This window comes from Andrena cerasifolii, chromosome 2 (assembly GCF_050908995.1).
Source record: "Andrena cerasifolii isolate SP2316 chromosome 2, iyAndCera1_principal, whole genome shotgun sequence".
NCBI lineage: Eukaryota > Metazoa > Arthropoda > Insecta > Hymenoptera > Andrenidae > Andrena > Andrena cerasifolii.
Genome location: NC_135119.1, coordinates 8,357,571 through 8,376,318, shown reverse-complemented (window position 1 = coordinate 8,376,318; position 18,748 = coordinate 8,357,571). Strand labels below are relative to the sequence as shown.

General features: G+C 44.0%; 1 protein-coding gene across 1 annotated transcript in view; it reads left to right on the top strand.

The window, feature by feature from the left end:
• LOC143366331 (uncharacterized) overlaps positions 1–18,748 on the top strand; it is a 91,144-nt gene that overhangs the window by 4,379 nt on the left and 68,017 nt on the right. Inside the window, exon 2 of the mRNA XM_076807349.1 lies at positions 2,395–2,475. Coding sequence (XP_076663464.1) covers positions 2,395–2,475 — 81 coding nt within the window. The remainder of the gene's footprint in view (positions 1–2,394; positions 2,476–18,748) is intronic.

Below are 18,748 nucleotides of genomic sequence, written 5' to 3'. Positions count from 1 at the left end.
GATTCTTTTATGCAAAATGTCTGCGACACGATAGAGTGGCATCTAACAGTCGTGCGCAGAAGAGCATTCAGCTGGAGCAATTATTATGCTCGATTTCTATACAGTATTGAAAGGTTTAACATTTATTCCTGTACGTGGACATGTGTGAAGATTATGTACATCAACTAGCAAGGTAACAATTGATAAGCGATCAGTCACGGAATGACCAGGTTATCAGACTCAAGTTGTGAAGTAGTTAATACCCGTATATGAACAGACACCTAGCGTGACTTTGGCGCGGAAATATGCAAATCCTACCTCAGTAGGTGATTACCACGAACATTCTGATGTACACTGCTTAAGGCCTTCAAGTTTCTTAACCTTTCCTCTTGCATAGGTTTACGGTTAACGAACTTCCGCAATCTACCCTTTGAAAGACCCTTCTCCTACGGCAGTTATATTTATCACACTCTCTTAAATGGAATTTGTTTTGAAACTACTAGTGGCTCCGACTTCGGGGCACAAGAATTCGCTGCGACAATGTACAGAAATGAACTTGGAATATGAAAGGAGTCTCTCGCAGCTGGTTACAAAATTCGGGATGTTTTCTGTTTCGCTTCACCGCAATTCTTTCGCATTCGAAACAAAATCTATAAGGCATCTTCTGCGAGAAAAATCGTATTGCCGCGTTAAAGTTTCGTTTAATGAGTATTCGTCTCGAGGGACGAATAAATTTCCGAGTCTGCCAACTTTCATTCGATTTTCTTCGGGGTAGGCGGTTGACCCAGGGCAATTCTCCAATCGTTTTTGTACGTGATCTTTGTGCAAATGTTGAAGCACAGCGGTTCGGTGAACGGTGGAATAATTTCTGAATTCCTGAGAGGGAACTTCGCGAAAAGTTTTTCCCGCGGCGTTTGTCGTTCCGCACGCCACCCGCGTCTCGCGGGAACCTCAAACTAAACGCGAATATTTTTGTATCGATCCGGAATCTTCGTTAAATATTTAAACAAGCCGCTTGGTCGTTTAAAGATTTCTTATAATTCGCTCGACGATCCACGTTCCACAGAGTATTCCGAAGGTGTTACCTTTTACAAGCTCCGCCGCGGTACCACGATGTCGATTTTCTTACGGTTCAGTTCTGTTCTCCATTTTCGAGGAAATTGTCAGACCAGGGACCTAATTACTTTGTCCTTCGCTGTGCAGGTGCCATTAGAGGTCCATAAGCTCGTATGGTATACTCCCGTAACAATTAAATCTTAATTAAGGGTGAAATCTGATTATTTGTAAGATATTCTACTTCTTTTGAAACTGGTTCTATTTGTCGATCAGGTCGAACGCTTATTTTACCAACTTTTACCGTAGTCGCGTAATGTAGAAATCATGTAAACTGTGTTTTTTCGGAAGAAAGAAAAATCAAGCATAATCGAAGTGGAAAGGCACGGTTGCCGGTGATTTCTTTCTTTGGTCTCCAGCCGTCCATTTCCGGAACAATCGGGAAGAGAGATCTCATTACCTCTCGCCCGGATATAACGTCGTTCGCCTTTGACGCCGTCGTTCGATGGGTTCACTTCGTGCAACCTCATAAACGATGAAAATAGGTCAGGGATAAAGTTATTCCACGCTCGAGCAGGATCGTTCCCTCCTTTGTGTCGATATTGCAGTCTTAATAACTTATGTCACGAAATTTCATCTTAATTTCCTCCACTTCCCTCGGAACTTCGTTCATTAGATATTTAGCGTGGCGCATTCGCCCTTAGGATTTAAAATTTTGTTCCACATAAATGAATATATTAAATGCGCTGATTCTTCTTCCTGATCCCAAAAATAGCGAGAAAGTCACGTCAGTATCGCGAGGACAGTCCACCTTGCCGCCCTCAACACTTTATTCGAAGAATGTGCAAGGGAAACGTTTGCAATTTTTTATTATAGTTTTTACTCCGAGTTTGGAGTATTCTGTTTTAACCTTCTTCCTATCTCAGTCTGGTTTTCCCCATTCATGATTATCACATGGTGAAACTCTTCGGTTATACGTTCAAGATACGTGGCTGTAACCTTAGAACTTCGGCAAATTTTGCTCGATTTCCGCGTAGATGGATCTGCGCTGGCTGCATCAGAGCTGCAGCCTGTGGATTAGAACGAAGGGGCGGAGAGGAGGGGGAGTGGAGCATGTGCGGTTGTAGCACCGTGCAAAGTGATAAAACCGCTAATTGTTCGAAAGCAAACTTCGCGCCGCGCTATATCTGTGCTTAGACTACTGAAACAGCTGCGGTGATCCGGCTGATATATTTCTCGAGATACACGTACCTGTCGCGACAGTTTTTACTCTTCTAGTCCATGCCTCTGTATATCTGGAATTGCTTAGTGAAAGTATCGAATTAATGAATAATCGAACAATTCCTACGGTTTCTGTTACAGGTGAGTGCGACCAGTTTCTGGGGTACAACGACATCGAATTCATCAAAAATGTCGCGTATCGTTCAACACGAAAACACACAGGTAGGAAACTTACCAGAGATCACACACTGTGAATAGCTATTCACGTATTAAAATAAAAAAGAGAGAATGTAACAACCACCGCGCAATAGGAACCAATAACGTACGGAAAGAAAAATATTATGGTCGTACGTTTGCTGTCAAAAGATTTTATAGGTCGGGTGTATTCTAGGTCACGAGTGCTACCATAAAGTTGTTCGTACATGGGAGTACCAAGCCCGAAAAATATTTTTACTTATACCGTAGCTGGACGTCGTGCAAGTATTACCGACTCTCGGAGACAGTAAAGTTCAAGAAGAGCGATTCTTGGAAGCGATCGCATTGTTTGCCTCTTGGCTGGGCTTTACAAGTGAAGAAAAGCGAGGTAGCAATGCTGGTAACCGGTCAACCCGCATTGCTCTCCATTGCAGTAGGTGCACACGAGTGCAGCGTCCTTCGTACGTGTGCATCTCTTACTCGTATAGTGGATGTTTGCTACAACGATTGGAACGATAGCGTCCTATGAGAAATGGTGCTGTTAAATCTGACTGCAGTCGCGTCGTGCGGCCTCACCCTCTCGCGGCAAGCGTAACAAATCGGAGATGCGTTCAGGGCGATGCACCGACGTCAATAATGTTTGCGTCAGGGTTTCTTGAGGGTGCGATTTGTACTTCTGTAACGAGGACAAGGAACCATCGGACACCCAAAGTAGCTACTCTGATTTTAACAGGAAATTGAATCTTTCATAGATGTGGATAGGAGTGCATCGTTGCATTGGGTTGACCTTCTTTAAAATCTGGATCGACTGTTTCTGATTGGACAATTTCATTCGCGTCTTGTTCGTTCCTCTTTACAAGTTCCAAAGAATGGCGAATAGCGTTCCGAAATTAGAAAGACGGGAGTCTCGACAAAGGAGCAGTTTACTCTGAGAACCAGGCCCGAATACAGATAGAGGTCGCAGCGCACGAAGAAGCCGAGATGCATAGCCTTGATTTCAACGGAACGGTAATGTTGGCCTCCCTTGTGACAGAGGAAACTGCACGGTAACTCCGCGCGGTTCAGGGGGAGGAGTAAGGTCGCAGAAAGGAAACTAGGAAATGTCACGCGAACCCATTTCCAATTCTCCTTTCGTTGTTTTTTCCCCGTTCTGTAGTCGCGATAACAATCGGCGCCAAGGATCTCGTTTTACAATCTCCACTGAACGATATGTCATCCGAAGAGCGATGATTTGCCAAGTCAGCACGCTGGCCCTCTTCTTTCCCTCCAACAATCCACGCTTTTCCCTCGTATTTTTCCTCGCCCTCTGCTTGTTTCTACGCTTTTTACTATACTCTCTCGCGACGTTTGTGTCGGGGAATCGTTCGAAGCACCTTCGGGTTTTAGGATATTCTGGAAATCCTCGGTGCAGCAAAATTCGATAAGACGAGAAATTTTTCCAGTCAGTGGTGGATAACGAGCTGCGGATTTGGCTTGGGAAAAAAAATTTCAAAATTCTCCGTAGAATGTGAGTACGTTATGGTGAACTGGGATTTACTGCAATTTAAGATCGCGTTTGGTGGCAAAGTTCACGCAGCCTATTTCATCTTAAGTGGCAGCTCGTGGGGGAAGGAATGTAGTTCGATATTGTAGAGTCAACTTTAGCTTAATTCATAGTATCATCTTCGCCTGGGAACATCATTTCGTTCGAGGCCTCGCGTCTTCGATTTGGCGCTGTAATTTGCAAGGAATGGAGTTAGAGATGTAGAAATTGCTGGGTATCCGGCTCGGTAAGTTAAACGTACGCATATAGACGCGAAACACGCAAGAGGTGTTCCCTCGATGTACGGGCCTCGTCTTCATGAATATTCCTCCCTTCTCTCTATTATGAACATCGTAAACACATATGCGTTTCTTCTTCGTGCGAAAATTTATCCGCTCCCGCGATCACAACGCGATGGTAGGGTAAAGTAGCCGAATGTGACGACCTCTCCTAATATGAGACCCCAGCTTATCTCCGCTACAGAACTCTTAAACGCCATAGAGATGCTATTTGTTTACTAACTAACCGTGTATTTGTTGTTTTGTCCGCACAGTGGCATTGTAATCAATTAAGCGTCTTGAGCAAGCATATATTTCTGAAATACATTGCAGAAAGTTTTTGAAGTGGTTCGATTAAATTACAAATACCTCTAAAGTGGCAAGTGTATAATGATTTTCACAAGTACTTTTGTATAGTGCTTGATATGGTGTTTAAGGCGTATTAGTTGTATATCCTTAAATGATGAAGACTTAACTTCGAAGCTACTTAAGAGTTATCATGTTATTGTTTCCGAATATGAGACCCGTGAAAGTTCAACTGATGAGAGTGAAGAAGAAGTTGTTCTGAATGATGAAAATGATTAAGAAAGAAAATTATGATACAGAATGCCTGTTTTGCACAGGTCTTTATTCTTCAGATGTGCTATGTGAACGTATAACGTGTTACGATGGGCGTGGTGGGCCCATGAAGACTTCGGTGGTGGGCCCACGAAGATTACGGTAGTGAAGAAATAGATTTCACGTGCTGACTTTATAAAAAAAGAAAGAAAAAATAAATTTCGGGAAAAAACAAACTGGGTCTCATATTACGAACCCATTTTTTATCTACGTATTTGAATGACTTTGGTTTTTATTTTATTATGGAGAAACCGAATCTTTGTCATAGTACTTTCAACTAGGTTGCTAAAGAATATATATTTTACTTTTAAAACGTGTATCGAATTTTAATAAAAGTGTTCTTAGTCAAGATTCATGATGTCTTTAAGAAATGGGTCTCATATTCGGCTACTTTACCCTAAATAATTACCGAGTTCTATCGCCACGGCAAGGAGCGCATGAACGAGTCACGTGACGATCTATTTAACCTCCCAATCCCATCCGTGAAAGTAAAAGAAACGCGTGCATTAGAGATTAAAAAGTTTCGAGCCAAGCCAACCGGCACACGGCGAAATAGTTAATTTGGATGGGCTCCAATAATTCTGCCAAAAATGGTTTCCTTTGAGTTGGCCAATCTCCACGTAACAGATTTAAATCGACGTTTCATTAGTCGCAATATTTCGGTTCTTTGCTTCGAGGTGGACTTCTTAATAGCCGCGGGACGGTGTGTAAAAATCGCGGAAAGGCGATGCGGTAACTGATGACGAGGACGAGTCGCAACCACGTTCCGTTGTGTACCTAGAGACTAATGAGACGATTATTTAGTCGAGTCGAGGGCTTGGAGTGTTTCTACGGCCTCAGGGCTGCAGCGGATAGTTTAACCAAGGATGGTGAGAACAAACAGGCTGGAAGCGCAACTTTATGTGGGATTTAAGTCTGTTTTTTTTCGGGGGAAAATATTGCGTAATGTAGTAATTACAAGGGAGCGATAAAATTCTGGTAGATGCTTGAAATCAGAATGTGATAGTTAACACTAGAATTACCAGCGTTGGATATGTATATATCTACCACACCCGTCAATTTGACGGGTATTCGAAAAATGTGTTTCTACGTGTAATTTCTTTTTTATAAAAATTATAAACGAAAAAACAGCATTTAATGTATTCAATTATTTATTCGTAAGGTAATTTTATTGCTAAGATATACTAAATATAAATTTCAATTTGGTTAGTCACTCATTGCTCTCACTGCACGTACTATTCCCACTGAATAAATTACAAATAAAATTTACACGGTACATAATTTCATATTGTAATGTAATATCACTGGTTTCGAAATTTTGGAAGAAAGTATGATGCAATAGCATCATTTATTGCACCATTTTACAATATAACAAGAAGAATACATTTTTCAATAACAAATGAAGATCAAATTTTTTCTGAATCTTTGTATAAATGAATACAAATATATTGATGTATATTTTTTAGTCTAAAACTCATTGTATACACTTAGGTATATTTAGGTATACATTAGCCAGATAAATAGTAATTAAAACATTTGAAAGAAACCAAATAGAGAAATATAACCATTCTTCCATCTTATTAAAAGTCATGATGTTAATAATTTAAAAGAAAAATATTCGAAACCCGTCATTTTGACAGGCTTGGCAGTTCTACTGTTAAAGCGTCGATCGTAGCAGGATATATTCGTACTTCCTCTCCAGAAAAATTGTACCGTAATTACCAATGAATCTTATCTGTAGTGTGTCGGTGAAACTGACGCTCTAATGCAACGTAGAGTGATTTTAGAGATGGTAAGTTGCGCGTCACAGGTTCACCGAATTAATTTGAGGCGTCCCTATTCTGTCATGCACGGTGTCCCTGCAGGTGGTCGTTTTGCTTTGTACAGAATCGTCTGGTGACAATACACCCATTTAGTTGCACATCCCCCCGAGAATCTGTTCACCTCTGAAGGAGACACCGCGATGTCTGTTGCGAGTTCACGGTTCGGTCGTATGGGGACATCGCTTCTCCGCTCTCCCGGTAATTCACGTGGGTTGGTGTTGCAGCAATTATAGCTGCGTTAGTTTCGTCCGCGATCCGCCGCACTGCTACACCGTGGATCAGATTAATCGTTAAGGGAGTTTCGGGAGTTTAATCTTTCCAGTTCCAGTTGGCTCCCTCGCGCTGGCCCCTTTCGAGGCATTTTCAAAGCCGCGTTACCAACGATCAGAATATTCTTAGCTAGCATTCCCTGCTATTACTCTGCGAATTCCGAAAAATCACAGTCCCGCAATACATTCACCACAAAACGCGCGAGGTTTACGTACAGCAGTGCTCAGGGGCTAAAATAACGTCTTGCGATCCTCGTTCGTTCCCGTTCTTTTAGTACGCATGACCGTGGAATGGAATTATCGCAGAAAAGGCACGGCAGATAACAGAATTTGCAGTGTGTAATTAAAGCAGACGCGTTAATGGACGAAGCAGCGCGTCAATAATAACTTCCCGCGATTAGTGCCGTTTTAGTACACTTAAGGCTTTAATCAAATGTATCTCCCCTGACTAATACGCGCCCCGTTCCTGATACATATTTGATTTAATGTTGGCGCACAGCGAGCATCTCGCACCTGCACTCTCGCTGCATTGCCGTATCCGCTGCAGCTTTCTGTACAAATTACTATCCAAGTGGATGTAAACGGTACCGACGTATTACGCGTAAATCATTGGCGTCAACGCTAAGCGCGGCAAAGATCCTCCCTATTCATTTGCGTAATTTCGCCTTAAGTGCGCGGGGAATGGAGGGCGATGTGAATAAAGTATGAGAAGGAATGAACCGCGAGAGATCGAATTCGGCTACGGGAGCGCGCGCTACCTCCGACATTTATCACCTCGCGCGTCCAAAACCGCGCTGTTTCGCGCGTGATCTACGTCGGGGGCGATAACAGGGTGCGGAGCACGTGTTCAAAGTAGCATTTTTCTTCTTCTATTTTTTAATTAATGGACACAAAAGAGTTTCAGCGAACGCGATGCCCCTCGGCTGTGCGAATTCTTGCCGCTTGCATTCCCTTGAAATACTTGTTCTGAACGCATTTGCATCGCAGAGATGGTCATCCGTTGCCAAACAAATTGTAGAAGGGTCGTTGGGAAGGACTGCAACGTGGGCGGGAGGGGAGGTAGGAGAATATCGTGCTAAAGTGCCGTGGATGCAATTTGCTAGCCACGGGGCTCCCGTGCGCTATTTACTTCGAAACAATTTAGGTTCTGGCCACCGTGGCACTGTTCGTATACGTCACTGTCAGAACGCAGCCATGCCGCATCCCGCTACTCTACGGTCCTGGGAGATTTTTGCTTCTTCTCGTCCTTTTTACGTATCCACGGCGAGTTCACTCTTGGAATCCGCGCTCCTTGGCCCCGAAACGTTTTCCTGGAGTACTAATGAATTTGTTTCTTGGCGTCCTGGGTCCTACTCGTTCTCCACTAATTCTGGTCCCTGTGGAAGCTGTCCTCGATTACCTACGGAGTATACTTTTCAAACTTATTAGCTTGTATTGTGGGTTATCTGGTCAGAATTCTGTGCTCGTTGCGCATTGCGGTATTAAGCGTCCGAGTCAAAGTTTCAGTTTATTGCGTATCGTGAAGTTGGGTCCCAAGAGGGTGGGGAAGAACGCGGAACCCCTTTAGGTTGGGCTCAATGCAGCGAATATAATTAAACTCGAGGTTCTTTTGTGGAAACTCTTGATTAAACGATTTAGAGGATAGAGAAATATAGAGGGAGTAAATGACAAGGGGCATAACGTTAAGTTTGTTGGCCAGAACGATCCAATGGGAAATACACTTGACCACACTCGTCTGCGTCGCAGATATTTTGCTACGTTCTTCCATTCGGTATACGGGTTCACAGTTACCGTTGTCCACAAATGTCGAAATTACAAACCGCAGGTCTACTTTCGAGGATATTCTGCAATATATATATATGGATACGATGCAAATCAATTGCAGCATGCTCATTTGGTGCAATTGCCGCCGAGCATTGTCCCTTATCCCGCTGATGCTTAGGAAGCGTGAGTGTCCATGCCACGAGAATAAATCTGTATAATCTAGAATTGATTTTCTCAGCCATCGGCATAACTTTCTCCGATATTTCTGGATGGAGATTGTAAGTGATAACGTTGCGTGGCTTCCTTCGGGCGATCCGTGCTCTATAACCCCCATCGTTTTTATTTCTGACTTACGATCGGAGTGCAAGCTGACTCATTTATGAGGGAACGGAAAGCATCTCGGCAAGATGTCCGACCGTCTAGCCGCCACGTAACCATCGACTGGCAGGAAATCGATTTCATCTTACGGGGCCTTTAAATATCGTTCGGTTTCTTCCGTTATTTCGACGAGGAGCAGAGAGATTCCACCTTCGTGGCTCCTCCAAAGATAGAATCCTCGATGAGGCGGTAAAATGAGAGTTCTGATCGTTTCTCTTTTTCCTCGTGGCAATACCGTATTAACGTTCCCCATAGTTCCTTTGATCATACAACTCCCTAGAAACCGTACAATCCCATCAATACATATTTTCGAAACTGTTATTTTACCGAGTGCAAACGCTAAAATGGATTTTCCATATTTCTTCCTGGAATACCGTGGCCCATATGGGTTCTGAAAGACTACATATCGAATTTCACAAACATATCGAATCTCACAATCAGTGACATCCGAATTCGGATTGCTTTTGTTTGCACTACGTCATCGAAGCTCTCTGGGTAGCTTTAGCGATGATCGATGGCCAAATTGATAGCACAAGCGTATTCGACAATTTACATTCCATTATTCGTTTTTTCCTGCTACTTTATATTGCTGGCGATGCTTTCGTTTCATTTATCGCTTTTTATCCCCTCGATGGAAATAATTCTTACGATCAATACCGATATGCGACGTAAATAAATAACATTCTCCCAACTGTTTTTCGTTAATTTGTTGAGTTTACGAAACATTATTACCTGCTGGATAGGTATTATAAACCATCCCTTTTAACGTGGCATTTCTGCGAAATTTCCAGCCGCACAAACAGCGTCGGGCACGGTGATTAAGTAGATGATTCTTCAATCACGGGGCAATAAAATGTATCGAGCAACTTTCTGGTGTTCGTCGAACGGTCCAGGAAGAGCAAGAAAAATGCGTCGATGCGTACACCCATAGGTCATCATAATTTCGAAACTATCTGTCACCGAAAATGCATTCATTAGTGTATTCCCGCTAGTTTAATGAAACTTCCAAACGCGATGAATTCGTAATGTGGACATGAGTAAACATGCGAACGCAATTTCGATGTTGGATAAATAATACTTGTTTGCAACTGAAAGATGAAGAAATATAATCTTCCTCTCGGATCACTTTAAAATTTACGTTATTACGGCAACTCGTGAATCCCGTAATTTTAATGAAGCCTGCAACTTTCACGTTGACTTTAGCCATCCTGGTTGTAATTAATTTCTTTGCGAGGTTGAACGTCAAACAGGAAAAGAGCTCTGACATCGGCGTGTCAGCGTGATGTCTACGTTGCACGTTTCCTTTGCTCGTTAAGGGGGGATTCTCGTGTACCATTCCCAAAAGTAATTGATAATTACGATTCTTTTAAAAATCTATTGTTAGTATTGGATTAAACTCTTTTGGAATGTAAGGAGGCATCTTTAAACGCGCAGAAAATATTTTTCTAATGTCGATGCTTATTATTTATTAATTATTGTATAATCTCGTTAACCTCTTCGACGATGTAACTCCTGTTGGCGGTACGCGTAGCACCTGTCACAGTCATGTGTTTGCAAGAAAAGAAGTTTCTTAAAGTTAGGTAGTTTACGCTGGGATTGACCCTAATTGTAAGAAAAAAAATGGAAAATTGAAAACGTTATAGCGTTCGAAAGAAAAAGTAACTTTTTTCTTTCGATAAATTTACTTTATATCGATGAAAAAAGTATTACAAATAAAGTCTAAAATGCACATTTTATGTTCAGTTCCAGCGTAAACTATATTCTTTTTGCAATCGCATGACTGTGATAGGTGCTGCACGTCACGCCAACATCGTCGAAGAGGTTAACACGATTCCATAAGAATTAATAAATAATAAGAAGGATAGACATAAAAAAATTACTGCAAGTTTATTCTGCCAACCTTATGTCCGATAAGAGTTTAACCCAATATTAACGATAGTTTTTTTAAAAAAAATTCATAAGTATCAGTTACCTTTGGAGGCTGTTACACGAGAATCCGCCCTGAAGTTGCGCTATGGGGTAATATAGCCTCCCGCCGGGTAGCGCGACGGTCAGCTCCGTGGATCAAGTTGGCAGATAAACCTTTTCGGTGATTACGGCTTCCCATTTGGCGATACACCTGAAATCTATGCTAATTCGCCGGGATAAAATATTTGCTTTGGCCGTGCATGCACCGGAGTCCAGCTCGGAATCCGCGCCCGTACAATAGCGAGCGGGTTGATTTATGCTGTGCGCCTGACTCGGGACAAATCCTACGACCGAGCCGCGTATTACAGTCGTGCTCGGTGAAATTTTATGGATTACGTTGCCTTATCTGGCTGTCCGATCGAGGGGGCTAAGATCGATGCGTTTACCTCCCCGTAAATCTGAAAATCTCGATAAAAAATCGGCGACGAGAAAGGGTTTCTGGGCGATAACGTTTTTCCCTCGCGTTGCACCGATGCGCGCTCGATTGGAACGATTCGTATACGTTTCAAAGAAATTTATGTCACTCGCCCGTGCGTGGTGTATTTCAATAATGCCAGCCGGCGATAAATAATTATTCGGCGGCGTCAACGTTGGCACAGCCTATGCGACGTCAAGACGCGAGAGAAATATCTAACGCATTAGGCGTTAATAACGGAACAACCTAAGCGAAGAGTGTCCTCCAGCTCTCGGAACGGTTATGGAGAACAGGCAGAGAAGAATTCGGAGTGAGAGCTGCTTTCGAGCACGCCGCATTCACGTTGTGGCTAGGGTCAACCTCCGACCCCTTTCCGTCTGCACTGGTAGCCGTATAGATCGCTGTATTCATTATTCCGGCGCTAAATCGTTTGTGAATAATGGCCTCCATGAATCTTTTCTCGGCTGGCAGCGCCTGCAGCCAGGGACTCGTGTGGCGCGTTAGTCCTCTCGCCTGCAGGATCATTCAGGAGACATAAGGGTGCTAGCCGGACCTTCGGCAGAAATATCACGGTCGGTGGAACCTTCTTTTTGGCTATTAAAAAGCGATAGTCAGCTTTAAAAGTGGCAGTCGCGCTATAAAATTAGAAGAGCGATATTCCGTGGAAATAGGAAGGCGGGTCGGGTCCTTCCTAACAATTGCACTCGTGAAATCAGTTCTTCGAGCAGGATACTTGTCGTATGAACTGTCTTATTATAGGAAGAGGTTCCACGGTTTCGATTTTCGCTTAAGCCTTAGTTCTCCTCACTGATTCTACCCTTAGCAACGGGACAGGTCGACGCACGGCAGGTTGCTCGCCGCCAGGCGCTCAAAACAGCACCCTGTGCATCCCTGGTTTAAGGGAACTACTTAGGCAGTCAGAAACTCGATTTTTTTTTCGATTCGTGTTAAAATTCGCAAAATTAAGGATTTTACAGCGAAAAGGTGGAGCGCGTCATAAACCGTTTCTGCGCGCACGCAGGTAGACTAGATTCCTCTTTCGAAACTTTAAACGCGTTTTTCTCGGAGTCATATTTCCTCTTCGTTTTGCAGTGATTGCGAAAAAACGGAGGTGCAAATCGATTTGAAAAAAATTCAGCATATATGAAACATGTCGAGGTACGACCTTAACCAACGCATAAGTCTGTGAAAACTCCTGTTTTCACCAAAAAAAAAAAATAATAAAATGGCTCTTTTCCCTGGCGAAAAATCACGGTTCAAATCACAGCCGCCATTTTTATAATTTTGATTTTTTGTCTTTTTCAATAGCTTCAGACCAGGATGGGGGCCATGGAAAAGTACCAATTTCAGAGGATATTTCACAATTCAATTTCTTACGGCCATAATCACTGCAAACTTACAAGGGGCTCCAGAAAAAACGCCTACATATCAGACGATTGTAGTAGCGCTGTCATACATATGTATATATTATTCAAATAATTCTTTTTTTATCGATTATAGTATTCTTAAACATTACCCAAAATTACTAGTCACAATTTGCGTTCATCTTCTTGTAATTGATTCGCAAAAAATACTTGATTTTCGAGCGATCTGACTGCCTAGTCTCGTTAACTGTACGCATACCATCGTATTTCTGCATTAAGATGGCGTCTCGATTGGTCTTTGAGTCCTACGCAGGCTTTCATCAAGCTCGTTTCTCGAGCGAGTGTCGCCGCAAAGGAGAGCAGAGGGCTGAGGGTCGTGAAGCGTGCGCTTTGCCGACGAAAGTGGAATTGCGAATTGATCCGCAGAAAGACATAATCGCGGATGCTTTCGCAAAAAATCACGCGATTACTACCGCGGAGGATCGGAAGTCTCCGTCGTTGAGATGCCGCAGGCGCGTGCGTGAAACTGACGTGAACAGTCAGCTCCATTGTTGCTGTACTCCTTTGTAACTGTTACAAAAGGGGACCGGATAAAGTACTCGATACACTTGCTTCGCACAATCCAAATCAAGAACGAAACGTAAGAATTATCGCGAGCCGCCTTCCCCAGGAGAATTAATTGTTTTCGTTCGCTGCCATTGTTCGTCGATCTGCTGTGGGTTTGAAGGGCGTTTGATTCTTTGCTCCAGATCATTTCTGCGCGACAGTTTAAAGCGCTCCTTACCTTCCAGAAAGCTGGTTCTTGGAAATAAGTTCGTTGTGGTAACAGTTCTCGACTACGTGAAATAATAAGCTGATAAAGGGGCATGGAAGAACTGCAAAAATTGGAAGATACTAAGCTACCAAGTAGAAGAATGTTATCCGTTTGCAACTGTGCGCTGTTTTCATAGGTTGTGTTTGAAGCAGACGAAGGCAGAGGAAAAACGGAGTAGGTAATATCATATTCCGAAACGGAGATAAATACAATGGAGATACTCGCTAGGAGCTAGTCAATTATTCACTGCAGGTTTTCAAAACAGCGAGAACGTTCGTACATGTGCAGGCTTAAGAAATGTCGAGAAGCAGTAGCCTCCGTTGCAGCGATTGTACGAATTGAAGTGGCAACGTGGATAGCGTGAACGTAGATGCTCGTAAGATGATAATCAGACAACATACCACAAATTCTGACATCACATCCGAGATCTGAGAGCTTTCCTATCTGGCAGATACTTCGGTCATAAATTGGAGAGAAATGGGGTGGCGTTATATCGCGCAGATACGGGCCGAAAGGCTTCCACCTAAGACTCGCTGATCTCCTAAGCCCTTGAGGCTGCTTCTTCGCCAGGTCCTTTCTTCGAACTGTTTTCCTTCGTTATGTGGCTACGTGCTCGTTGCACCTGCTCCTCATCCTGGCTGATTGTAAATATCGAGAATGAACGAAGCCTCACGTACGTGCCACCTTCGGAACAATAGTCTAACGCATCAATATATTCTCCTTGGGCAGAGAAGGCTAGAAGATACCTAGAATTGAAATGGAAACAACTGATGACTTGTATCAGAGAAGCCAATAAAATCTACAGCAGTATAAAGCTAGCACAACAGCTCCTATACCTACTCTTGGTTCTTAATCATTTGGAAATGTTTTAATTTTAAAATGTTTACATTTTCACGTTCCGCAACCCCTTAAAATTATTCGCCCGCACAGCCCGAGGAGCGCACAATACCTCGCACTGAACCCAGCATTTCGCGTTTTCCCTCCTTATTCCGGGCGTTTGCCACTTCGTGGAAGTTGGTCGCGCGCCAGGAAGATGGAAATTACGTGCTTGCGACATCTGTCATACACTGCGATTGGCTGGGACAAAGAATGCGGCGACCTAGAGTCCTTTCATTCCGGCTTCCTTCCCGGTCACTCGTCTTCTCTGCCTTCCTCGGTTTAATCTGCGCGCGGCACCGGCCACGCGCTCACCAGCAGCGAATGAAAAAAATGGCAATGCGGTTGAACGGTTGCGTCCTTGCGCGAGTCGGATCCGTCGTTTTGCGGCTCGCTTTTCGCAACGGGCGACTCTGCTCTTGGCACTGGATCGACACACGCCGCGGGTAAATATTTTATTCCCTCGAACAATCCGCGTTTAACTGTATCGCGCGGCATTGTCGGTCCGCTGCCAAGTGTCAAAACTAATCGCTTACCGAGTTTAGAAGCCAACGCGAGTAACGCCGCGATGCGAAACCCTTGAATCTGTTCTAAGATCAATCTTATGAGAATAGTTCTTCGCCGCATAGAGCACGGCTGCCCGCTGAACACTTTAGTGTAGCGTGCTGTGAAGTATGGGCAGTTGTCAGTTGAGAATGCTTCCCTTCGGATTACAGTTATTTATCTTATCGGTTTTATAAGATACGCGGAAGCGTTTGGCGATGTAAGATTATAGCAGGAGATCGTTCGCAGGTGTTCTTTTTACTCCTTCCTTCTGTTATACATATACCTTCTTGATCGATTGGGTATTCGAGGTCAGCAGCAGCAGCAGCAGCACCGCTTACGTAATCCATCCACTTCTGTCTTCTATTCAAGAGCATCGAACGGCGACGCGCGTATAAGCCTATTATCCGCAGTGTTCTTGCATCGAGATTTATTGAACGCTCGCCTATCGAGGGAAATACTTCTACGAGCTGCAGCAAGTAAACTGCGTCCCTTGCGTCTACTATTCTTATAGTTGGTTACATAATTAGCTGTAACTAAAGGATCCAGAGCGCGGGATGCATCGCCTCGATTCCTTCGATCTCGTTGAAGAGAGTACTTAAAAAAAAATGACGTCTAGCGCATTTTCCGCTCTTGTTACCTCCCTTTCTAACCGCTTTTTCGAGGCCCCAATCCCCAAGCCTCGTTCCCGTTTTGGAGCATCTCGTTTCGTGCGATCCACCCTTCTACACCCCCAGCGTATTTCACCTCTTCCACGAACCTCTTGAGGTAGATACTTCTACCTAATCTGGAGTGTGGATCGATGGAAGGACGAGGCTTCGCCAACGGGCCTCCAGTCCGGCTCTCGTGGATTTCATTCAAAGATTTCGACGACCTCAACCACCGACTGGAATGGCGCGGGGAAAGCTACCTGGAAATGGCGACACGAGTGCAACGTCGAAAGGATTCGAATACGTCTTGCTGGATAAAGTCGGCGCTTCTCTCCAGCTTCCTGCCCGCGGATGCTGGGCGGATTTGCGGGACGAAGGGTGGAAGAGGGGAGTGCCGGCAGTCCGTTGGAAGAGGCACGAGGAGGACGGTTGGAAGTAACGCGGAAGAACACCGGAAGATTATCAGCTCCAAGTGCAACGTGAGTTACGAAAATGTAAGACGGGTCGGAAGTGAACTCGAAATCTAAGGTGTTCTTAGCGCACTGACCGAAATGATGGGAAAGTTTCGTGGAGAAATAGGAGGGAAGAAAGGGGAGAACGGCGAAGAAGGCTGATAGCAATAACGTCAGTAATGTATGAAATATTCACGATAAATGATCAGAAGAATAATTCGATGACAATTTTTATGCGCCAGTATAATGCAACTGTTTGTGCTTAAGCGGATAAAGAAGTGGTTGAACTGGATATTTGGTGAACATTTTGTGTTCTTAAAGAAACTTTGCGGGAAGTGGATGAAAAAGGAGCAGAGAAAGAAGAATCGAGTATACGCGGTGAAAGGAAGGGTCGAGGACCAATTTATGAGACACCAATCGTTTAAAATCCTGAGGGTGCAGTCTCAGCACCACTTGGTAACCGTTCGAACGTTATGGCGTGTTCATATTTTATCGCAGTCTCTGTCCGCGGAATATAAAACCTTTACCGTGTATGTGCTCAGGGTATATCTATGTCACAGCTCCCTGTTGAGGTGTATTATACATAGCTTAGTAAGTTGCATCTATCAAAGGTCTCAAACTCTTCAAACCCCTTATTCCATCGACCATCACTGGGATCATTCGGTATCATCTTGTTTCCTCAGCTAAGACATAGTTTCTCCAATGAAACCCCTTTGTAAAAACTACACAATCTTCAATCACATCTCTGTACCGCCAACTAGACGGGGAGGAGAATTCCCCGTGACAGTGATCGATTTTCATCATTTCAAGTGGTTAACATATGTACTTGTTTACCCGTTGCGTCTCGTTAGGAGCTGTAGAAAATTATTCTCTCGAGGAGAATCCTTCATCCCTCGAGAAAGTTTCACCGTGTTTGGATAAACATCCCTGACGAATGCGAGCAATCGGTCAACGCAGTCGATAGAGTGGAAAGATCGAAGAGGCGGAGGGAAAAAGTATTCCTTGATACTGATTCACCCGATTCCCGAAACTTGATAATTTTTACGTCGCCGAGTGTTGGGGAACAGGGAAACCACCTCCCAGTGGTCACACGTGTAACGAAACTTAAGGTTCCACTTTGCTCGACGCTCGCCGCCTAGATGTCAAGAAAATTTTCTCCGCGGAAACTCGCGCGCGAGGCATACGAATTCCGTGGTTTATAAAAAATTCATGCTAGCCTTTTATAAAAGTTCGTGCCGGGAATAACGGAACTAGTCTGCGCGCGGACGTACAAATGTGCGAAAAAATGTATTCGGCCTCCCTTTCTTTCGTTGTTGTACCTTCAGCGTCTACCCCGCTCCCCCCTGCCGCCGCCCCTTCGGGGGGAGTTTCTTGGAAGTTTTCGAGGTAACAGGCGAGAGCAGCGCAGCCTCGGTGTGACGGAAAATTGTCGGTGAGGTTTATCGAGTAGCACAGACAGAATTTCAGACAATCGCGATTAAACGTTCCTCGTTGTTGAACAGGGGGACCATTAATTATTCTGACGCATTATCGGCGATTCCATAATCAGTCGGCGCGTTAACGAATTTTCCCGATAACTTCATCCCGATACGTGCAACACATCATGATATCGTTCGATAAGCTTGTAACAATAGCTTTGTCTGTCCAGCGTTAATACGTATAATGGCCGAAGTCCATTAGGGATGATGGAATTTTTCAATCGCTCGAATGTCCTCCAATTTCTTATCATTTCTATTATGTCCCGAAGATGCATTTGCGAGATCTGGCGCGGCTACGTGAAGCACGTGGCGGAAGAGCGGCTTCAACTGTCGTCGCAGATCGCTGTCCTCTTTTCGGCAGTAATTAAAACTGTTCGACGGCGATTAAGGCAGCAGAATCCTCGAAACTCAATGGCGCTTTTAACGTGCACAGATCCAGTCGAAAGACGCGAAACCTTCCCCGCTCGTGCACCTGTAATAATAATGACGAGACGATCCGTTTCCTGTCCGAAGCCTTTTAAGTCTCACTCGGATGAACGTTCAATTAGATTCCGTTCGTGATTACAATTTCGCATAATTTAACTATGCTCGGTTGTACAATGGATCCATTATTTTAAAAGCAGTTGGAACAATGAGCTATCTCCGTGGCTTTGAATAAATTACTCCATTGTGTTGTAACGTCTGACTAGTGGATGGGTATTACTACTTAGAAATATTGTTCAGCATTACCAGGTGTATGTATCTAATACGAAGCTTCTTACTAGATTATCGATTCGAAGAGCGCTCGGCGGGATGTGCCTCCGATTAATTGATTTTCAGAAGTAGAACGTAGAAAGTGTCTGCCTAGATAATTCACTAGCGGAGAATGTCACTGTATTTGTCGACGGAAAGTAGGGCGATTTAAGAAGAGCCGACGGGACGCGGCCACGAGCAGCTCGCGAATTGGCTTTATCGCACCTACCTGAATTCTCTCTCGGGAAGATTCGGCTAGATTTCTGCAAAGAGATAAATAAGTTTGCGGGCTGAATCCCAGAAGGGGGAGGAGATATCTCCTCGCTGCCGGATAAACTGAAGTAAACCAGTCACGT